The sequence below is a fragment of the Brachionichthys hirsutus genome, chromosome 7 (assembly GCF_040956055.1).
Source record: "Brachionichthys hirsutus isolate HB-005 chromosome 7, CSIRO-AGI_Bhir_v1, whole genome shotgun sequence".
In the NCBI taxonomy this organism is placed as follows: Eukaryota; Metazoa; Chordata; class Actinopteri; order Lophiiformes; family Brachionichthyidae; genus Brachionichthys; species Brachionichthys hirsutus.
The window spans coordinates 5,720,916-5,738,535 of record NC_090903.1 but is presented as its reverse complement, the minus strand read 5'-3'; the positions used below and the strand labels follow the sequence as shown (position 1 = coordinate 5,738,535).

The 17,620-nt window shown below is 41.3% G+C and overlaps 1 protein-coding gene across 1 annotated transcript in view; it reads right to left on the bottom strand.

The window, feature by feature from the left end:
- The window catches only part of macrod2 (mono-ADP ribosylhydrolase 2), a 351,161-nt gene that overhangs the window by 58,774 nt on the left and 274,767 nt on the right, over positions 1-17,620 (bottom strand). The window contains exon 8 of the mRNA XM_068741582.1: positions 7,850-7,923. Within this exon, the coding sequence (XP_068597683.1) occupies positions 7,850-7,923 (74 nt within the window). The remainder of the gene's footprint in view (positions 1-7,849; positions 7,924-17,620) is intronic.

The following is a 17,620-nucleotide window of genomic DNA, read 5'->3' as shown; positions in this document are numbered from 1 at the left end:
CATTCAAACACTCTTTCTGATGCATTTCAATAGCCAAATCTGCAGACATTTAACAGAGGCTTGAAGAGAGAATAGTGTTCTCTCAGTTCAAAGCGCACTTCTCCACGACGGTACAGTAGGCGGAGGCCGATTCCGGTGTCTAGTCATGCTCTCAGCTCCTGATCAGGCCATATCTCTCTGTTGCTCTCTGTCACAGCAAATGATTCAAAGAGGATAGACACAGACTTCAAAAGCCTACAGCTGGCTTTGAACACCACGCCAGTCGCACAAACCATCAGTGGCAAATCAGCATCCTCAAGGCATGCACAGAGCCAATTTGTGCCACCCTCGGCTGCAGATGTGACACTTGGCAACGACTTTTCACTTGATACAAGACAATAAAAACACCATGAAGAGGAATGAGAGCTAAGTATCGGCCCACTTAGTGTTAGCATCTGTTCCAAGAGATTCTTGCTTTCAAAGTGGTTTTAAGACAGTTTATTAAATCACTTCAAGATTTTTTTTTACTGGGTGTTTTCAGTCCATATGTTAAGGTTTAAATGTGTGTGAATCCCCCCCACACACACACTTTTGCCAAATTAAAGGAATAACTTTTTTTTCTAGCTTGCTTAACTTTACGTAAGAACGAAAATATTTAATGCACGGTAAAATAAAAAAAATGATTGCTGTGATTAAAGGTTCAAAAGAACGAATTGATTTACAGTAATAGAATTATGAACAGTCACAGTTAAATAAATGACTAATGTCTAAACAAAGTAATTCATGTTGAGAATGTAATTTATATTTATACAGAAATGTCTCAAAACAGTCTTTCCCACTTCTCAAATGTATAATGTACAACAAATCGACTGGTTAGGAAAGCATTTGAGAAATGAATTGATCGCAACATAAATCCTCAGTTGCAGCCTTGTGGGTCTCAAAGTGTTACCAACGGCATCGCAACAGCAACAAAATAGGTTTCTGTAAATCCTTTCATCTGCCTCAATCAGCTTTTATGGATCGTCAGGGCTCATTGAGAGCAAGTCGAAAACAGAAACATTTCTTTTTCAGAGCAGAAAGAATGAATATATATATGCAGTAAAAACAAAATTCAGTGGTCACTCAACATCAGTGGGCTGCTTGCTGCCAGCTACACTACAGTGCCCTGACTACTGTATGTCACTATATGGAACTCTCAAGGGAGACGTTGAATACAAACAAATTAATCTCATTTATTTATAGAGGTTGATGAAAGAATCCGAGATTGAACGTACACCGGATGCGGACACAAGGCTAATGGAACAACGACGAGCCGGAAAAATAGAGGACTTTCATTGTGTATTCTCCGAGGCAATACATCATCATTTTAACCCTAATGTATAGCAGGTGATAAACAAGCACAGGCAGCACACGCATAAGTTGTTTATGCTCTGCCTACCATGCATGTTAGATAAATGAATATAAAGCTGCTCACAATCCTCAAAAAATGTAATCCAGATTTTCCAAATGTGATGTGTGCATTATAGCCACGGTAAGTGTAATCCATTTTATTCAGTTTAATGACAATGCATAACTCAATATTGTCATTCTATAGTTCCATCTGCCAAAACCCAGACAGTCTCCTAAAACAAAATCCACCCACACAGAAAAACACAATCATACAAAACATTTACACAACTGTATTTATTCAGAATAACCACTTGACGTGTGCCACGAATCACTATTAAATCCGGCCCGGGCTTGAAATGGAATTTGTTATCAGATGTCTTCAATGACAAATGCTACTAAGGTAAACATGTTATTCATAGAACAGGCAAAAGGGATGTAAGCAGCTGTTTTGAGAGGATCCCTGGTATGGCAGAGTGCTTAATACTAAAGCCCAAACCAGAGTGGTGTTGAAAGGTGAAATCTCTACACATCAATTTGGTCCTGAGCGGCACAGAGCAACAGAGCTTATTACAGACCCAATCTGTCTCAAGTGTTCAGACTGTGGTGGCAATGCTGGGCTGCGGGGCGCTTCAAAACCTTCATTAAATAACTTGGTCATCCAGAGCACATTCGTGGCAGCCAAATAGAGTGTCAGACCACATTTTTCATCTGCAGATTAAACCTATATAAGCCTGAATTAAACCAAATTAAATCTGAAAATAAGAATCAACCACAGCCAGATGAGTCGAGGGGTGCTTGTGCTGGAAAAAAGAACTCTAATGTACACTAATATAATACCTTACAGAGGACTGGATTTGTTGGTCCCTACCTCTGTAATGGCCACCCCAGCGCAGAGCCTTCAGATCTGCTGCTTACATATACCAGAATTCTCTATTTAATGCATTCGGACAATGGCCTCCATTATTCTTTCATCTACTGTGATCCAAAACATCATTGCCGTGCTGAAGTCTCTCTAGATTAAAGGATGAGCTGTACATAACCACAGCGAGGCTGTTTATTCTCAACAATGGAAGTCTAGGTACTCTTAAGAGTGAATTTCACGCTGGCAGTGGAGCCCTTTGTGTGCTGGCCAGGGAGATAAACTCCCTGCTAATCAATCACATCGTGTCCATTTTTTTTGCACACACACACACACACACACACACACACTATTATTATTAACACACAGCATGTTCACGAAGCCCTCAGCGATTTGATGCAGCCGTGTCCTCAGTCCTCAGAACCTCTTGTGTGCACATTTCAATCAGTAGACAATTACAGTCCAGCTTCTGCTACATGGCAGAGTCACGTGCGTCTCAAGTGGAAGCAAGTGGTGGAGGAAGAATTTAAGTAAGAGGAGCAACACCACAGTGCAGAATGTTTAATGCAGAGTGAACTGTAAATTAGAAACAGACTCAAAGTCTTGTCCTGTTGGTTTAGCATTCCACACACATGCCGAGCATGAGAAGCCTGTTAAAAAAGTGACTGCAATCATTTGAAACAATTTGGAATGTTCTAAAAACAGTTTAGACCATTCATCATTGAAGCCTCAAGAGGCTCAGTCATTCCCAAGAAAAAGTAAATATGATACTTTGTGAGTTCACTTTGCATGAATGATATTGCTGCAAGTGCTTGGAAAGGTTTTATCATACTGTGATTAAGTCATTCAATCAAAAATGAACACCTTCCGTTTTTAAAATTAAGTGCATTTTGCTCTCAGGAATGATGTAAATAATCCCTAATCTCATCCTCTAAATCATTTCAACAATTAAAACATTTGTAATCATTTGCTGATCAGATTTCCTACTAATAAAGTCTAAATTAATAGAAACCAGTTACTAACCAGTTTCTTCTTTAGTCGTTCAATAACTTTCTTGGAACTAAAGGACTCCTCTTGCTTCAGAAATATAGTGGACGTAGAAAATGAAACAGCTGGATATATACACAGACAATACTATCAAGTGTGTGTGTGTGTGTGTGTGTCCATGAGGGGGTTGTGTTGGGGGGGCTGTGGTTGGCAACCCCTGTGCGTTAGATCATCAGCCATCCCATTGTACTGAAATTCAGCCACAACAATGCAGTATCTTCTCTAAAGCAGAACCCTTATCGTGGTCCGGAAAGGACTTGTCTCTGTGGACGCCCACAGAGGAGGCTCCTCGGGGGCCGGCAGCTGGAGGCGAGGGAGCGGAGCAATCTTGTCCTATTGTCCCGATAAACTGGGATTCAAACCCTTCATTCTGGCTTCATCTTGCTTTGGTCGAGCTGCATGCAATCTGCGATATTAGCTACTACAGCAAGACTGAACTTTTGAAAACCTTTTGATGTGATAGCATTAAACGTTCCATAGCACTGTTACTGCCTTTGAGGAGATATATGAAATGAAAAAAGCAATGATGTGTGTGGCAACCTGAACAATACTGTCGAGAACATTCAGGTTTATTCACAACATTTTTACTGACTGTAAGCTCGATGTAAGACGTGCACTAAACAATTCTCAGCTCATAATTTCGTTATGGAGCCTGAAAGACGATTGTGTCAGTTATCTGTCACGCTGACAGCAGCTGCAGCGAAATCCTGCAGTGATAAACTGCATTTCCAAATGCCTCAGACACAAAGCATGAGGCATGCACGTTAATAGTTCATGTGAAACAAAACCCTACACAGAGACAACAAGACATACATCATGCTGTTTACATATATATATAAACAGACTACAGACTAGAGGTAGTCGCCGACTTACAACAGTTTGACTTTACGACCGCACTGCTGTCTGTTTACGACATGTGTCGTTAAGACATAGCGGAAAGCGAGCAATCGAATCGAGTGTGCGACACCTTCTGCGGTCTCACCCACGATGTCTACCGAGAGGAAATGTTCTCTTTCTCCTCTACATTTCCAGTATCATGACGCAGCATAATATATTTAGGGTAATTTAACATGGGGTGACTTACGACCGATCCCTCGGAACCAACTGTGGTCGTAAGACTCCGACTACCTGTATACATATATACACATACACATGAACGTATCTCAATCCAGCCTTTGTCTGGAATGCACATATTGTTGCAAATGCACTCTGCATGTCAAGGCTGATACGCAGCGCCATGTACAGTTTGTTCTTCATTTTGATAAGAAGACGCTCAATGTAAGGGAAACACTGCTATGCTTCTGGGTAAAAATGTAAATCACTTTACTCTCTCTGATCTTGTTAAAAACTTACTTACGCTTGGTCTATAGTTACAGTTGAGGATCCTCTTCTCATTGAGATTTGCCAGAGAGTGTTCATACTCAGAGAAACCTCCACAGACATCTGCCCCGCTCTCTCCATGAATTCCAATACTTTTCCACTCGATCTACCCTCACCGGGGAAAGGCATCAGTCAGCACCTCACAAAAACTGTTTCTTATGTGCAGCAGTGAAGCCTGCATACGGTGAGCAGCAATCCCGATGTGGAACAACACAACCACAAAAGTCAGCTTTGCACATTAGTTTGTTATTTACAGTCAGCAATAAGCTGTATAAAATGATATTTACGCCAGAGTGTTGATGGATTCCCCGAGTCCATCTTACAGCAATCATCAAGAAGAGAACAAGTGTTGCAAACGTCGCACATCCACTAAAAAGTAATCTGGCAGCTTGGTATCATTTGGCTGGGTGTTTGCAGCATCCATTAGAGAGGATGAAGGGTGTTGTAGCACATCAAGCTGTGAGCTTTATAAAACACCTCAATCCGCAGCCACAGGTATGAGTCGTGTTTCAAAGTAAAGATGACCTCCACAGGTTACCATTACTCACCAACGACAGCCTCCAGACGACATCAGCAACAAGTCTATCAGCATGAATGTTTTATAGAAAAATACTGAGGTGCTTAATGCCCGTTTTAATGCATGCCACAAATCAAAATGCTGCTTTAATGGCCTGTATTCAAATTAGTCCTCGCTTTAATTTGGTCATTTCACAATATGGTCAGTTTCACATGGAGTTTGACCTGTTTAATTAGTGCAGACACATTAAAGTCACATATTAAAGTTAATGACACTGGTTGAATTATTTAGAATCGCAACAGCAATTACAAAAAACTAGGACACTGTGAAAGACATAAATAAAACAGGATGTACTTATAGGATAGGATGCGATTTGATTAAAAAAAATTGTTAATCCTCATCAATATAAATTCTAAAAGTACAGACAATATTTTACAGGATTTTTCCCTCAACATTTTAATCTCATGTGCTTATTCTGATCTTGGTGCAAGAATAAAATAAAATAAAAAACACAGTTGGGACAGGATTAAAGACAGACTTGAAAAATATATAAATATTATTGGCCTTCAGTTCCAGGAAGACTAGTGACGCTCCAGGTCATTTACAGTGGTAACTAACTCTGTGAATCTAACCTGCTCACTGGCAGGTTTCCTTACACAAACACTGAGTTTTTGTCCACCACCTTCCTCTAGCAGAGGCAAATACACTGCAATTTCCTCATTGAGTCCACCTGCATTACTATACATTATTTGGACAAGGCTTACTGGCCTCGTAATCATCATTACCCAGCATCAATTCAAGAAAAGCTCATAATAAAACCCCTGCATATCCTTTTTGTCAGCGGACAGACGTACGCATTTTCACTTTGTGCATAAACGGCGACTGCCAGTGTGTTGGAGCAGATCCATTACTTTGCTTGCTGCGCAGAAATTGCATCTGTATCACCCATATCACCCATGTGTTGCTCAGTCATACTAAAATATGATTTTTATATTATGTAAGATTATATGTTAATATTCTGAGAGCGCAGGATCCCTGTGCAGCTGCAGAATAACGTGTGAAATGAGCTGCAAATGGCCTGAAAGTGTTTTAACAGTATTACCGGGTTTATTCGATAAAATAAAGCCACGGAATGCTGTTCAGACAAGAGCAAAAAAAAAATGAACATCTGATGACATGTTATACTCTTTTCAAGTGCAAACAACAAACCACATTATTACTGGATCAGAGGGTGACCTTATAACATGCCTCTGTGTCTCTGCTGCATCTTCATTGTCTAGAGTCTAAACCCTGCATTTTGTTCCTGTCAGATTAAAGTGCAGCAAAATTTATTATAGACAACAGACTGATAGTCAGATTCTGCAAAGGTATTGTTTCAGAAAGGTCTGCTCAACATCTGTTTAACAGACAAAATGAAACTTAAGATTGTGATAATTTATTGACATGATTCCCTTCTCTGTGTATCTGTGTACTCAGTCCGTCTACTCTACACAAAGAGTCTCCGTGTCCACCAGATTAAAGTGGAGATACTGCCTTTTGTTTGCCTGTTGAGCTCCAGTGATGTTATCGCGCATGCATATGACACGATAAATGTTCAGCAAGAATCTCGGGAGATTTCCATATCAAACTTTGGTGTCAAACATTCTTAAAACTGGAAGAGAGCAACTACTTGAAAGATGCTGCCAGTAAACATTATAATTGGTAAATTATTAGGATAGGATAGGAGTATCTTCAAAAGGGTCAGTCATTCAGCATTTTGTTTGTTTGTGTCAGGATATTAATATATGCCCTCAGGCATAATTTTTGAAACTATTGTTTGCAAAATGTTTTTTTGCAAATGGTTATATTCTGCTTTAGTTTTAGTTCAATGCATCGTAACAACTCTTTGCAATCAGGATTGAACAACGTTTTAGCAGCGTCAGAGCAATACTTCACAATCGCTTCTTATCTGACGTCCAAGCAATGCCAGAATTTGTTTTCATCATCATCTGGGTAATTAGACTCCAACATTTGCTTATCTGTGGGAAAAACACACCGCCGCATGCAGCTCTATCTTTAGCAAAAGTGGCTTTGAAATTAATCATTTCACTGACCATCCTTCCAGAGATGGGTTTCGCTTTATTTAAATGGTTATCACGCTGATGATGATTATCTGTTTGTCAAACAACCCCAACACAATTTCCTTGTGCTGTCAAGACGACCATGCTATGTGTGTTTTCTGCAAAATGCAGTGCGGTATAATGACAGATCAGGTTGTAAATGATATTGTTGAGCCTTCAGTCGGCAGCAGGAATGATTATAATATATCTGATACCAAACCCAATTTCAAACGATTTCATCTGATGTGCTTATGCTCTTTGGAGTTAAACAGCTCTCCCAAGCATATATCAATTAAAATGTCAACAGACCATTTAGGGTCTGATTAGTCTCAGACTGGCTTTTAATTTGATGCACATGCAGACCGAAAACTAAATGGGTGATCAAGCGCGGAAGGTGGATAAGATGCCTGATACACAGATGCATGAGAATTAGTGTTCTGTGATACTGCAACAATCCAATCATCTCCACTCACAGCGAATCAACAAAACCATGAAATAGACAGTGCCTGCACAAAATGGATACTTGGCTTCAGACTGACAGGTAATTCATTGAATATGCATTAATCAGACATGTCCTACCTTATCAGGATTCTGCTCAATCCAGCTCTTTACTGTCTTAAGAGCAATTTCAGCTGCAGGCTCATTGGGAAAGCCTTGGAGAGAAGAATAAAAAAAACTGTCAAGATCAGTTGTACCCAGCGTGAAGATACAAGAGGGATACAAACAGACAGACAAACTGATATCTCCACATGGAAATGTCTCCTAAATCAAGGGAAAGCAGCACAAGCTGCGTGTATCTGGTGGAAGAGACCAGCTGTCTAATGAACTGCTGTAGATGTGTTACTAGATGCAGAGTGATGGGAAAACACATGTACAAGCAGAAGTACAAGCGCTACACAGTACAGTTACAAATGACAAAGTGCACAAATCTGGAGCCACACCCTCATGTATTGCCACTTTAGTTGAATTAATAAATATGTTTGTTTGATTACACCAGCCTACTTGATCAGTTGTTAGCCAAAACATTTGAGAGATAGATAAGAGATTGAGAGAACTTTATAAATTCCTTGGGACGACTGCTTCAGGGAAATTAGGAGGTGCAACGCTCTGTTGAAATGAAGTTTTAATTGAAAACACACAAACTGCTCTTTTATTCATCTTTAACCAGGTCTGATCACCAAATCATTTGCAGTCAGTCCAAACTATTGACTTGAAAAGTGCTTGGGCCACCTTTGCTACTGCTTAATATAACTAATAGTGATGATAAACTGGTGCTTTGGGCCAGAATAATTTTTCTATTTAAAAAAAGTACAATATGTTTGGCTGGCTTTCTTGGATTTTCAGAAAGTTGACCAAAATATTCTAGTCTAAATCACCTGCACCAACATTTACACTAATCTGGCAGCACATATGTAACCCTTTCCACTGTACGCAGTGTGACCGAGATTTTAAACTTCTTTAAACAACAGAGGTCAATACCTCCATTTCATCCCACATGAACTGATACAAGAGCCACGCCGCAGTCCCAACCTGTTGGTTGTCGTATGGGTCACACTTTCAAATATTTCCTTTTCCTGTGTCATTGCCACAATTGTAGCATTCTATGACCTATGAAACAGGCTTACAAGTATTTCACTGACCTCCATCCTTTAAGTCGGGTGTAGAAAAGAAAGATCAATCTCACAGCTCCTGCATTCTTTCGTCTTTCAATGGGACTGCCTGCTGTCATATCCTCTACATCAGCGGTCCCCAACCTTTTTCCCGCCACGGACCGGTTTCATGCCGGGCAATTTTTTCGAGGACAGGGGGGGGGTAATTAAATTTAAAAAGAGGAATATAATCTTACCAATAAACTTTATATTATACCCTTGCAATAAATATTTAATAAATATTTAATAATTACACAATATCTACTCACCATAAATTGTGGTCCCAATAATTACTTGTCCTTCATGGTTTTGTGAGTCATAAATTCCACATTCTTATTTTTTAATCCAGGGTTCTTGGTCTCTATGATGAAGCAGTTTTGAACCCTTCATTGACTCGTTAACAAAGCCAGTTATCTGTTGATAAACCGTGTTTTAAGTCTTAGTCCTGGTTTCTCGTCTTGGAGGTCATCACCTCCGCTTCTTCCTCCTCTTCTTCCTCCTCAGTTGGACTTTTATCCTTAGCAAAGAAGCTCTCCAAAGACTTTTTTTTATTTTATTAATTTTCGCGAGTTCACGGCTGGGTTTTTTAGCAACGTGAAGAGCCGATTGTTACGTTGGAGAAAATCCGGTCGTTTTTCAAAATAAAACACCTTTTAGACGCTAATAATCGATACAACGGAAATTGTATAAATTAGTTATTCTTTCTGTGCGGCCCGGTATCAAATGCCTCACGGACCGGTACCGGGCCGCGGCCCGGTGGTTGGGGACCACTGCTCTAAATAACCATCAGTAAATTCTCTAAATAAACTGCCCTGAGGCTAGGATATATGCAGTATTGTTTCCCCCCCCCCCCTTACCACACTCATCAAGTGTTGATGTGCCTGTTTTTCTTTCTTCCTTTCTCAGCATGACATGAGTGGCTGTGGTACACTGAGAGGCAGGAGGCTGAAGTGTTGCTGAGCCATGGTTGAGCTCCTGTTCGAGCCCTTGGTGACGTGAGATGTGAGCTGCATATCTGCCAGCAGTGACAGCCAGACTGCTGCTATGGCTCTGTTAGGCGCTGTCTGCAGACAGTGCATGGCCCTTTCACATCTCCTGCCCTTCAAACTCTGCCCTGAGAGGTAAGTGCTCAGAACCTTATACAGCATGCCACATCAGTTTGCAGGTCACCCGACTGTCTCCCAAACCCACTTAACCTTTTCAGTGATATCACTTTGTCTGGTGATGTTTCATTTTAGAATGTTTTTTTTTTTCACCTGCACTTCTGCAAGCGTACCAAGAGTCCAGCTCACATTTAAAGTAGCATCGGAAGGTGCAGAAGACTTGGGACAATGAATTCCCAGAGGTCAGACAAGCTGTTAAAGGGGAGAACACACACGCACCTGGCTTTGTGCTTCTCCTTTGGGGACATTCCAGGTCAATTTAACTTTACCCAAAGCCAAAGGGATGAGGAAATACATTTAGAGAAATGAGATGTCTGTTCTTCTGAAGCATCCTTGTTCAAATATACCTCACAATTTATACCGTATGCATTCCAGGAAGGCTGCTCTTTAGCATCCTCAATGGTTAATATCAAATTAGATATTTGGGGCGTAACCTATATGTCCCCGAGTACGCATGGATATGCCCATTTAATTTAATGCCAAACATGTCTTAATCATAATAAAAGAACAATATGGTTACACTGGTCCGTCAGCAGTGAGTGGATGGCACTGAGCACATTTAATCTATGCAGTGTGAAGTTTCTACAAATGCTGTATTGATTTGGGAGCTATATCTATTAATCATAGGAGAGCTGCAGAGGACAGACTGAGAGGTGAAAAGAGGCGAGCTGGAGAGCCAGTGGGAACGATAACAGGAAAGCAGAATTATATAAAGAAACAGTGAAAAAGGGATGGCAGAAAGAGAGTCAAATGGAAGATGGAAAAAAGGGGGTCAGTGCCGCTGGGGGGCAGCTTGCCATGAAGAACTCTGCTCGGCATCAACATTGACTGTGCAAGGTCAACGGCAGTAGTTGGAGTGCATCGACAGCTCCCTCTCATCGTTTGTCTCCTTCACACTAACAACTAGCTAAACCTCTTCTCACCTCTCCTCCCATTGACTCTCCGTCCCCGTCAGTGAGGCCGGCATACTTATCGGCTGGAAATCACAAAAACAACGTTGCCTCAATCATTGCTGCCATCACACCGCTGCTGGTCATAGTGACCATTGGTAGCACAGTAATACACGTGATCAAAAAGGATGCTCGGAATGAGATTGACTGAGCAGTCTCTTTCATACGCTCAAGCACTTACAAAATGAAAAAGTTCAATATTTTCTCTTTCTATGCTATGTGGAGGTTTTGGAGAAACTCATCTGTCAGGAGGTGGAGAGCCGGTGTGATGGTGGGCCCTCCAGGGTCCGTACGCTACTTGGCTCGGCTTGTCTCTCCCCTATACTGGGAATATGGCTGGCTCAGGGAGATTTGTCTTAGTGAGGTGCACTGATGGGATATGTGCAGCACAGCGTCGCTGATGAGGACTCAGGTGGGGCAGTGTTATTTCTGTTGAAGGCTCCTCTACTTTATCACCTGGCAGAGCACAGCATCCAGAGGGGGTTTGGTGGGGGGGGGGGGGGGGGGGCTGGGTGAGGCCTGCACCATGTGAAGTCAGAGTTAAATACGGTGGCATAGCAGGTTTAAATAATATTTGCACATAAATGATGTTGACAGCAATATTAGTTAAGGGTTCAGAGACCAGCGAAAACATGAACGTTAGACCTGGAAGAATGAAATTAGACAACTGCTGAATCTGAATCTGACCTGAGACGAATGCAGGGGGAAATGTCTTAATTTCATCCCAAACTACATTTATAAAGCCTCATCAGTCACGATGAAAAATAACATTTAGTTTAATTTCTGTTTAGGTTAAAAAGTAGACTTCCATCTATGTCTTCACATCGCTCCGGCACATTATGCCATAGGGAAAATTCATCTTAAAGCAGTTTTCACATATTTTATTCCTATGATCTTCTAATCTCTGATGAAGCAAAGACTAGCGCCTCTCTTAGGCATATGTAAATCACCTTTAGGAAAACGTGTACAGGGCCTCAGGTGACCGTAAAGGAATGTAGAAACTAGAGCAACTTACAGCTACCAGTTTACATCACAGGGAACTTCATCTCGACTCTGAAAGTTACCATGAAAACAATTTGCAGGAACATAAATAGCATAAATGCTACCATGATGCTGAGGAAAATTTTCTTTTAAGAACATGGAAGCCTTTATACTCTCTTTTGCCAGCATAGCAGCTCTGTCGTATCCTAAATCTACAGAGTTAACTTTTACAACAACAAACTTGTATAGCTAAGGTGTTTTTCCTCTGGTGGAAAGGAGTGAGAACTACCTGCTTCCCCTGATAAAGTGAGTAGAGGTGAATGTGTGTCTGCTATGATACATTTCCATTCTTTGTTTGCAAATATATGGGTAGAGATACTGCAGACCACACCAGTTTTGTTTTTCCTGAGCGAGCTTATAATGCAAACAGAATTCCACAACCTGCTGTTATTTTAGGAATATATATTTCCTAGTGTTTTGTGAGGACACAGATATTTTCTTGGAGGGTATGTGGATGAGATTTGCCAAGCTAAATTCTCAAAAATATATGTTCAGCTGCCGTTCCCTTAAGGCAAGTGTCTTATTGTTGCTTTCACCGTGTTTTCACTCAGCTATAGTTGGTAAAATTCACTTTTGAATGCTCGTCATTCGTTCTGTCCACCTTGAAGCAGCATAGAGCCTGAGGCTGAGATAGCTGGTACTCACAAATTCACCATAGGTGTCGAAATGGTAGTAAACAAGAAATCTGCTACAAAAAAAACATATAAATATTTATTTGTTTTTGAAAAGTCGTTCAGATTTAGTCTCACACAGACAGCTTTTTGTTTTAACAATTGCTGCATATGAAAATATTTTCATTGGAAAATGCTTTGCAAGTAGCATTATTCTTCCTGATCACTAAAGCACGGAGAAATATTTTCCCACAATGGAATGTCATTTAAGCACAACATTATACAAATTAGATTAGCTGATTGTAGTCTATGGCAGAGGGAGAATCATTAAGTGCAGTACTGTCGAGGACTGCTCTAGCTGAGGGCAGCAGTCATGCGTATTCATCTGGAAAAGGAGGTGTCACCCCATCAGGGCCCAGAGGAGAGGTGAGGTGACCTGGGGTGGAGGACAGCATAGTGCCCCAGGACAAAAACTGCCAAAGTATGGGCTTCAAATGTCCAGGAGCGCATCTCTACACCAACACTGGGACAAGGCAAGGCTGTGACCATGACCGACTTTGCTGGCCAAAGTGAGAGGCAGAAACAAAGAGGTAAAGGGGAGGGGAGGGGGGGTGCTATGTGAGAAAAACAGGCAGAACGTGGAGGAAAGTGAACACAACACACAACGACCTTGATTCTAGATAGGTACAGCCCATGGTTTGTCCTACAGGCTAAAATTAACACCTGCATGGCATTTTGCTTGCATTTAATACATTCTGAAGAATATATGATTAGTTTAACGCTGAACCAGGTTTTGCAAAAGCCTGGATCTATTGTAGCGGTAGTTGAAAACGGAAGAGCAGGGCTAACTTTAACTAAAATGCACAATCATGAAGTGCAAGTTTGATTCTAGACGTTTCATCTCTCATCCAAGAGGCTTCATCAGTTCTGAGAGACTGGTAGAGTGTTTAGATACTTTAGTTTAGAGACCATTTGCTTTCTGCTCCAACAAGAGTATACGTGTCCACGTCTTCAATCAAACTTGAACAAGTCTCCTTTTTTTTTTTGCTCTTCATGATTTACCGTGATCTGGATGACCTACACAGGCATACAATGCACAATATGTGACTCTGTTAAATGGACTACGAAGCTCCTGTTCCCTTTGATTGCACACTCTACTACCCAGGGATACAGCACACTCATCATTTGTACCATGAAATTCCCTACCCAGCTGGGCTATGCTCCCTGTAGTACAACCTGGAATTTAGGAAAGGGGGAACTTGTCTGGGCAATCTCTGGCAAGCTTGCAGCAAGTCATCACTGCTGAGAGATAAGGTGCCATGAGTGCCTCAAACCTTCCTAATCCTAGACTTTGATGAAGAGAGCCATAGCATGATGCAGACAGCAGGAGAAAAAAAAATCTTAGCTTGAAACCTTTGATCTGGACAGTCCAGTTGAATGTCAGCATGGACATACCAGCAGAGCTTGGGTGGATTACATTCACATATCTCCCAAAGCCACCAGTCAGAGATAAAAGTCCTCCATCGACACTCCTCAGATCCGACACAGAGACAGACGGGCCAGAGGTGAACAGTAAAAAAAGGAGAAGGATATTTTAACTCTGAGTATTTTAGACATTATTGTGAAATGGCACCTGTCAGGTTAGTCAGACTTAATGTGCATGCTTTTGCATTTCCATTGTGCTAGTGAGCCCCACGTTATGTGCAAAGATTGATTTTAACAGGTGTCACCCAAACTGTACAACCCATTACAAGGCTGTTGGGAATTGCTCTTTCAGCTTGGAAATGTTCTCCACAAGGCTAAATTGTCCCACAATACATCTTGAAATGGGAATTTTATGAACGTGGCTTTGCTTGAGCAAGTATCTCTGCCTGTGTTGGAGAATGAGAACAGGAATGTAAGGGCAACAAGAGATGAGAGAATGCATTGCAGGGAAGATGGGAGGAAAAGGGCTACAAAAATGGATAGAACAAGAGAAAATGACCTCTCTAAGTCGAGGTAGTTGGACTCTTGGCACTGATCTTGTGAGACATTGAAAGGTGTCTCCTCTTTGGAATAATCCATTTAAACCGGGGTCACATGGCCGTGATTGATGTGCAAACAGGAACAGCACTTAATAACCTCTATCATGCTGGGTGACCTCATGGCCCATGGTGGGCACCAGTTTGTTTATGGGTGGTACCTCCGACACACTATCCGTGCAGAATTTCTGTTGTGGCTAATGGGCTGGACTGAGGGATTAGACTGTCAGTGCAGTGTGAGCTCTCATTTTTCTTTCCAGGCATCTGAGGTACCATCCGTGCATCCCTGCTACATTCAACCTCCCTGTTCTGGCATCATCTGTCAATGGCGACTGGGTCTTCTGGAATATGGAGGTGTGAAAGATACTGTCAATTAGCATTAGCTGTCCTAACAAATAGTTTTTTTCTCTCCACAAAGAGGATAACTTGTTCTTGATCCCTCTCCATCACACGGCTGAAGGCACGGGATCTGTTATTGACTACAATTCCAGTATAAAAATTGGTCTACCACATGTGCACAAGTTTAATACTAGGGTACCTGGCCATGTGCAAATATATAAAACTGTGGCTATATATCTATGCGTATTCTACAGAGACACACAGAGAAAAATTATCGCAGAGAAATAGACCGGGATGATGTGCTTTCCAACCTAAACAGCTTATGTTTAAGTTGCTGAAATGGAACTTGACCTTAAAGGTCATTGAAAATGTACAGAAAATGTCAAAGCCCCTGACAAGAGAGCAGGGCCTCTTTCAGAACATGGCAGTTCTCATGGGGGCACAGCCAGGAGTCTTAGAGCGTAACATCTCTGCAGAATGCTATAAGTGTAGTTACTGAAAGCCCCTCCTCTTTTTGCCCTCTGCTGTGTGCAGATATTCAGTTGCATTATTCTATGGAGGTGCAGTTATTGTAAGTACCAATCTGGTTTAAAAAAATAAAGTGATATTGCAATATAACATGTTCAGATTCACAACATATTGTAGCAAGAACAAACTCCGCGAAGCAGCGAAGTCGCGGAAAATGAACCGCATTATATCGAGGGACTACTGTATATGAGGAAAGGTGATGGATGAGCATTAACACTTCAGCAGTAGCTGTAGTGTGCATAAACAGGTGGCAGAAACAGACTATAGACTCCAAGTGATATGGTGATAAGAAATGATGAGATGCTTTTCAGAAAACTCTGTAAATTGCAGAAGTGATGGGTAGAAATTTTTTGTTAGAGTTCTGTTCATGATGCACATCTGGTGATTTATCAACACAGGAGTCTTTTTAGAACACAACCTGGTCTTTGCTCACAAGTAAATATAATGCTGTATTATCAGGATCTTCATCATTCATCTGCATAAAGGTTTAACTGTACCAGCTATGCATTTATATACAGACTTGATGTACTGTATGTCTATTGATTCATCGATTTATTAATTTTCTTAAACACTTTATCCGGAATCCAGGTCGTGGAACCTACTGGAGCCTATCTCAGCAGTCTACTGGCGAGAGACAAGTTCATTGCCGGGCCACACATAGACAGACAATCACTCTCACACACACACACTTTTGGTGGTGGGAGGAAGCCGGAGACCCCAGAGAGAAACAACGCAGACATAGAAAGAACATGCAAACTCCTCACAGAAAGATCCCAAGTTGGATTTTAACTTCTGACCTTCTTGCTGTAAGGCAACAGCGCCACCCACTGCGCCTCCGTGCTGCAGAATTATTGTATGTTTGTTTATTTTTTCTTTTCGTAAAAAGCCCCGTTGTTGGTATTTTAACGATGGCTATTGTTTTTTTTTTCTTGAATCAATTGTCTCTAATCTCTAATTGCAATGAAATATGTTTTTTTTAAACAATGAAACTGGTTAAGAAAGTGAGACAACTGGTTTTAGTAGTCATATTTTGTTGCTGTATGCATATATCTGCTTTCAAAAGAACAGCAGAAGTATTTCAGGTTCTACAATCAGTGATTTACTGTAAGGGTTTGTGTATAATATTGACACATGACAGAATTCAGAGTTGGTAGAAGGTTGACTATGAGTTTGTTTAGGGTATGAGTGACCATAAAATACTGTAGTAACCATGTAACATAATTAATTACGTTGATTCCATATAGCATGGGAAGGTGATTACATTGTGTGGATATGGCCTAAGCATGAGTGTGAATAATGGCAAAGCCTGTTTGCAAAGAAAAAGTGTGCATCTGGGACAGAGTCCATTTCTCCTCGAGTATCCATTGGCTCTTATATGGACAATGGGCAGTGGGGAAGGCTGTTCTGATGAATATCAAACAGCTGGATCTGTATGAGCTGCAGAGCTGAGCGTGCTGGCATCTATCTGGTTATGTATGGGCAAGACGTAGACCCCAAGGCCAGAATGACAGGAGCTGCAGTATTGTGGCTGAGCATTGAAGTGTCAGTTGAATCATGAGGGAAACCAGCCTGGGTTGCAGTCAGTGTGGGCTGGGGTGTATGCACCTGATCCAGAGCGTGTAACCTATTGCTGAGATTATGGATTTCAACGGGAATGAGAGGCTATGACTGTTTGCCTTCACACCATCCATATATGAGGTCTCGGCCCAGGCTCAAGGGGACTGTCTTAAGTGTGTTTCTATGGTCAAGCCCTCAAGCTGGGCTCAGAGATCCTCCAAGGCTTTATGGTTCTCCACACGAGGTAAAACTAAGCCAGCAGGATGTGCTGTTATAGTCAGCTAAAACAGTCATCAAGTTAGTATGCTGCTCATTTCCCTTAATTTGGTAGAGCGTTGAAATTGTTATTCGGGCTCTGAAATCAGGGTTAGGGTTAGGAAGAGAGAAAAAAAGGTAAAAAAAAACAAAACCAGGTTTGAATCTTTACATTTGGTACCAACTGGGATTATTAGATTCCTTGTGCATATTCAGTGGTTGGCATACCACTTTAT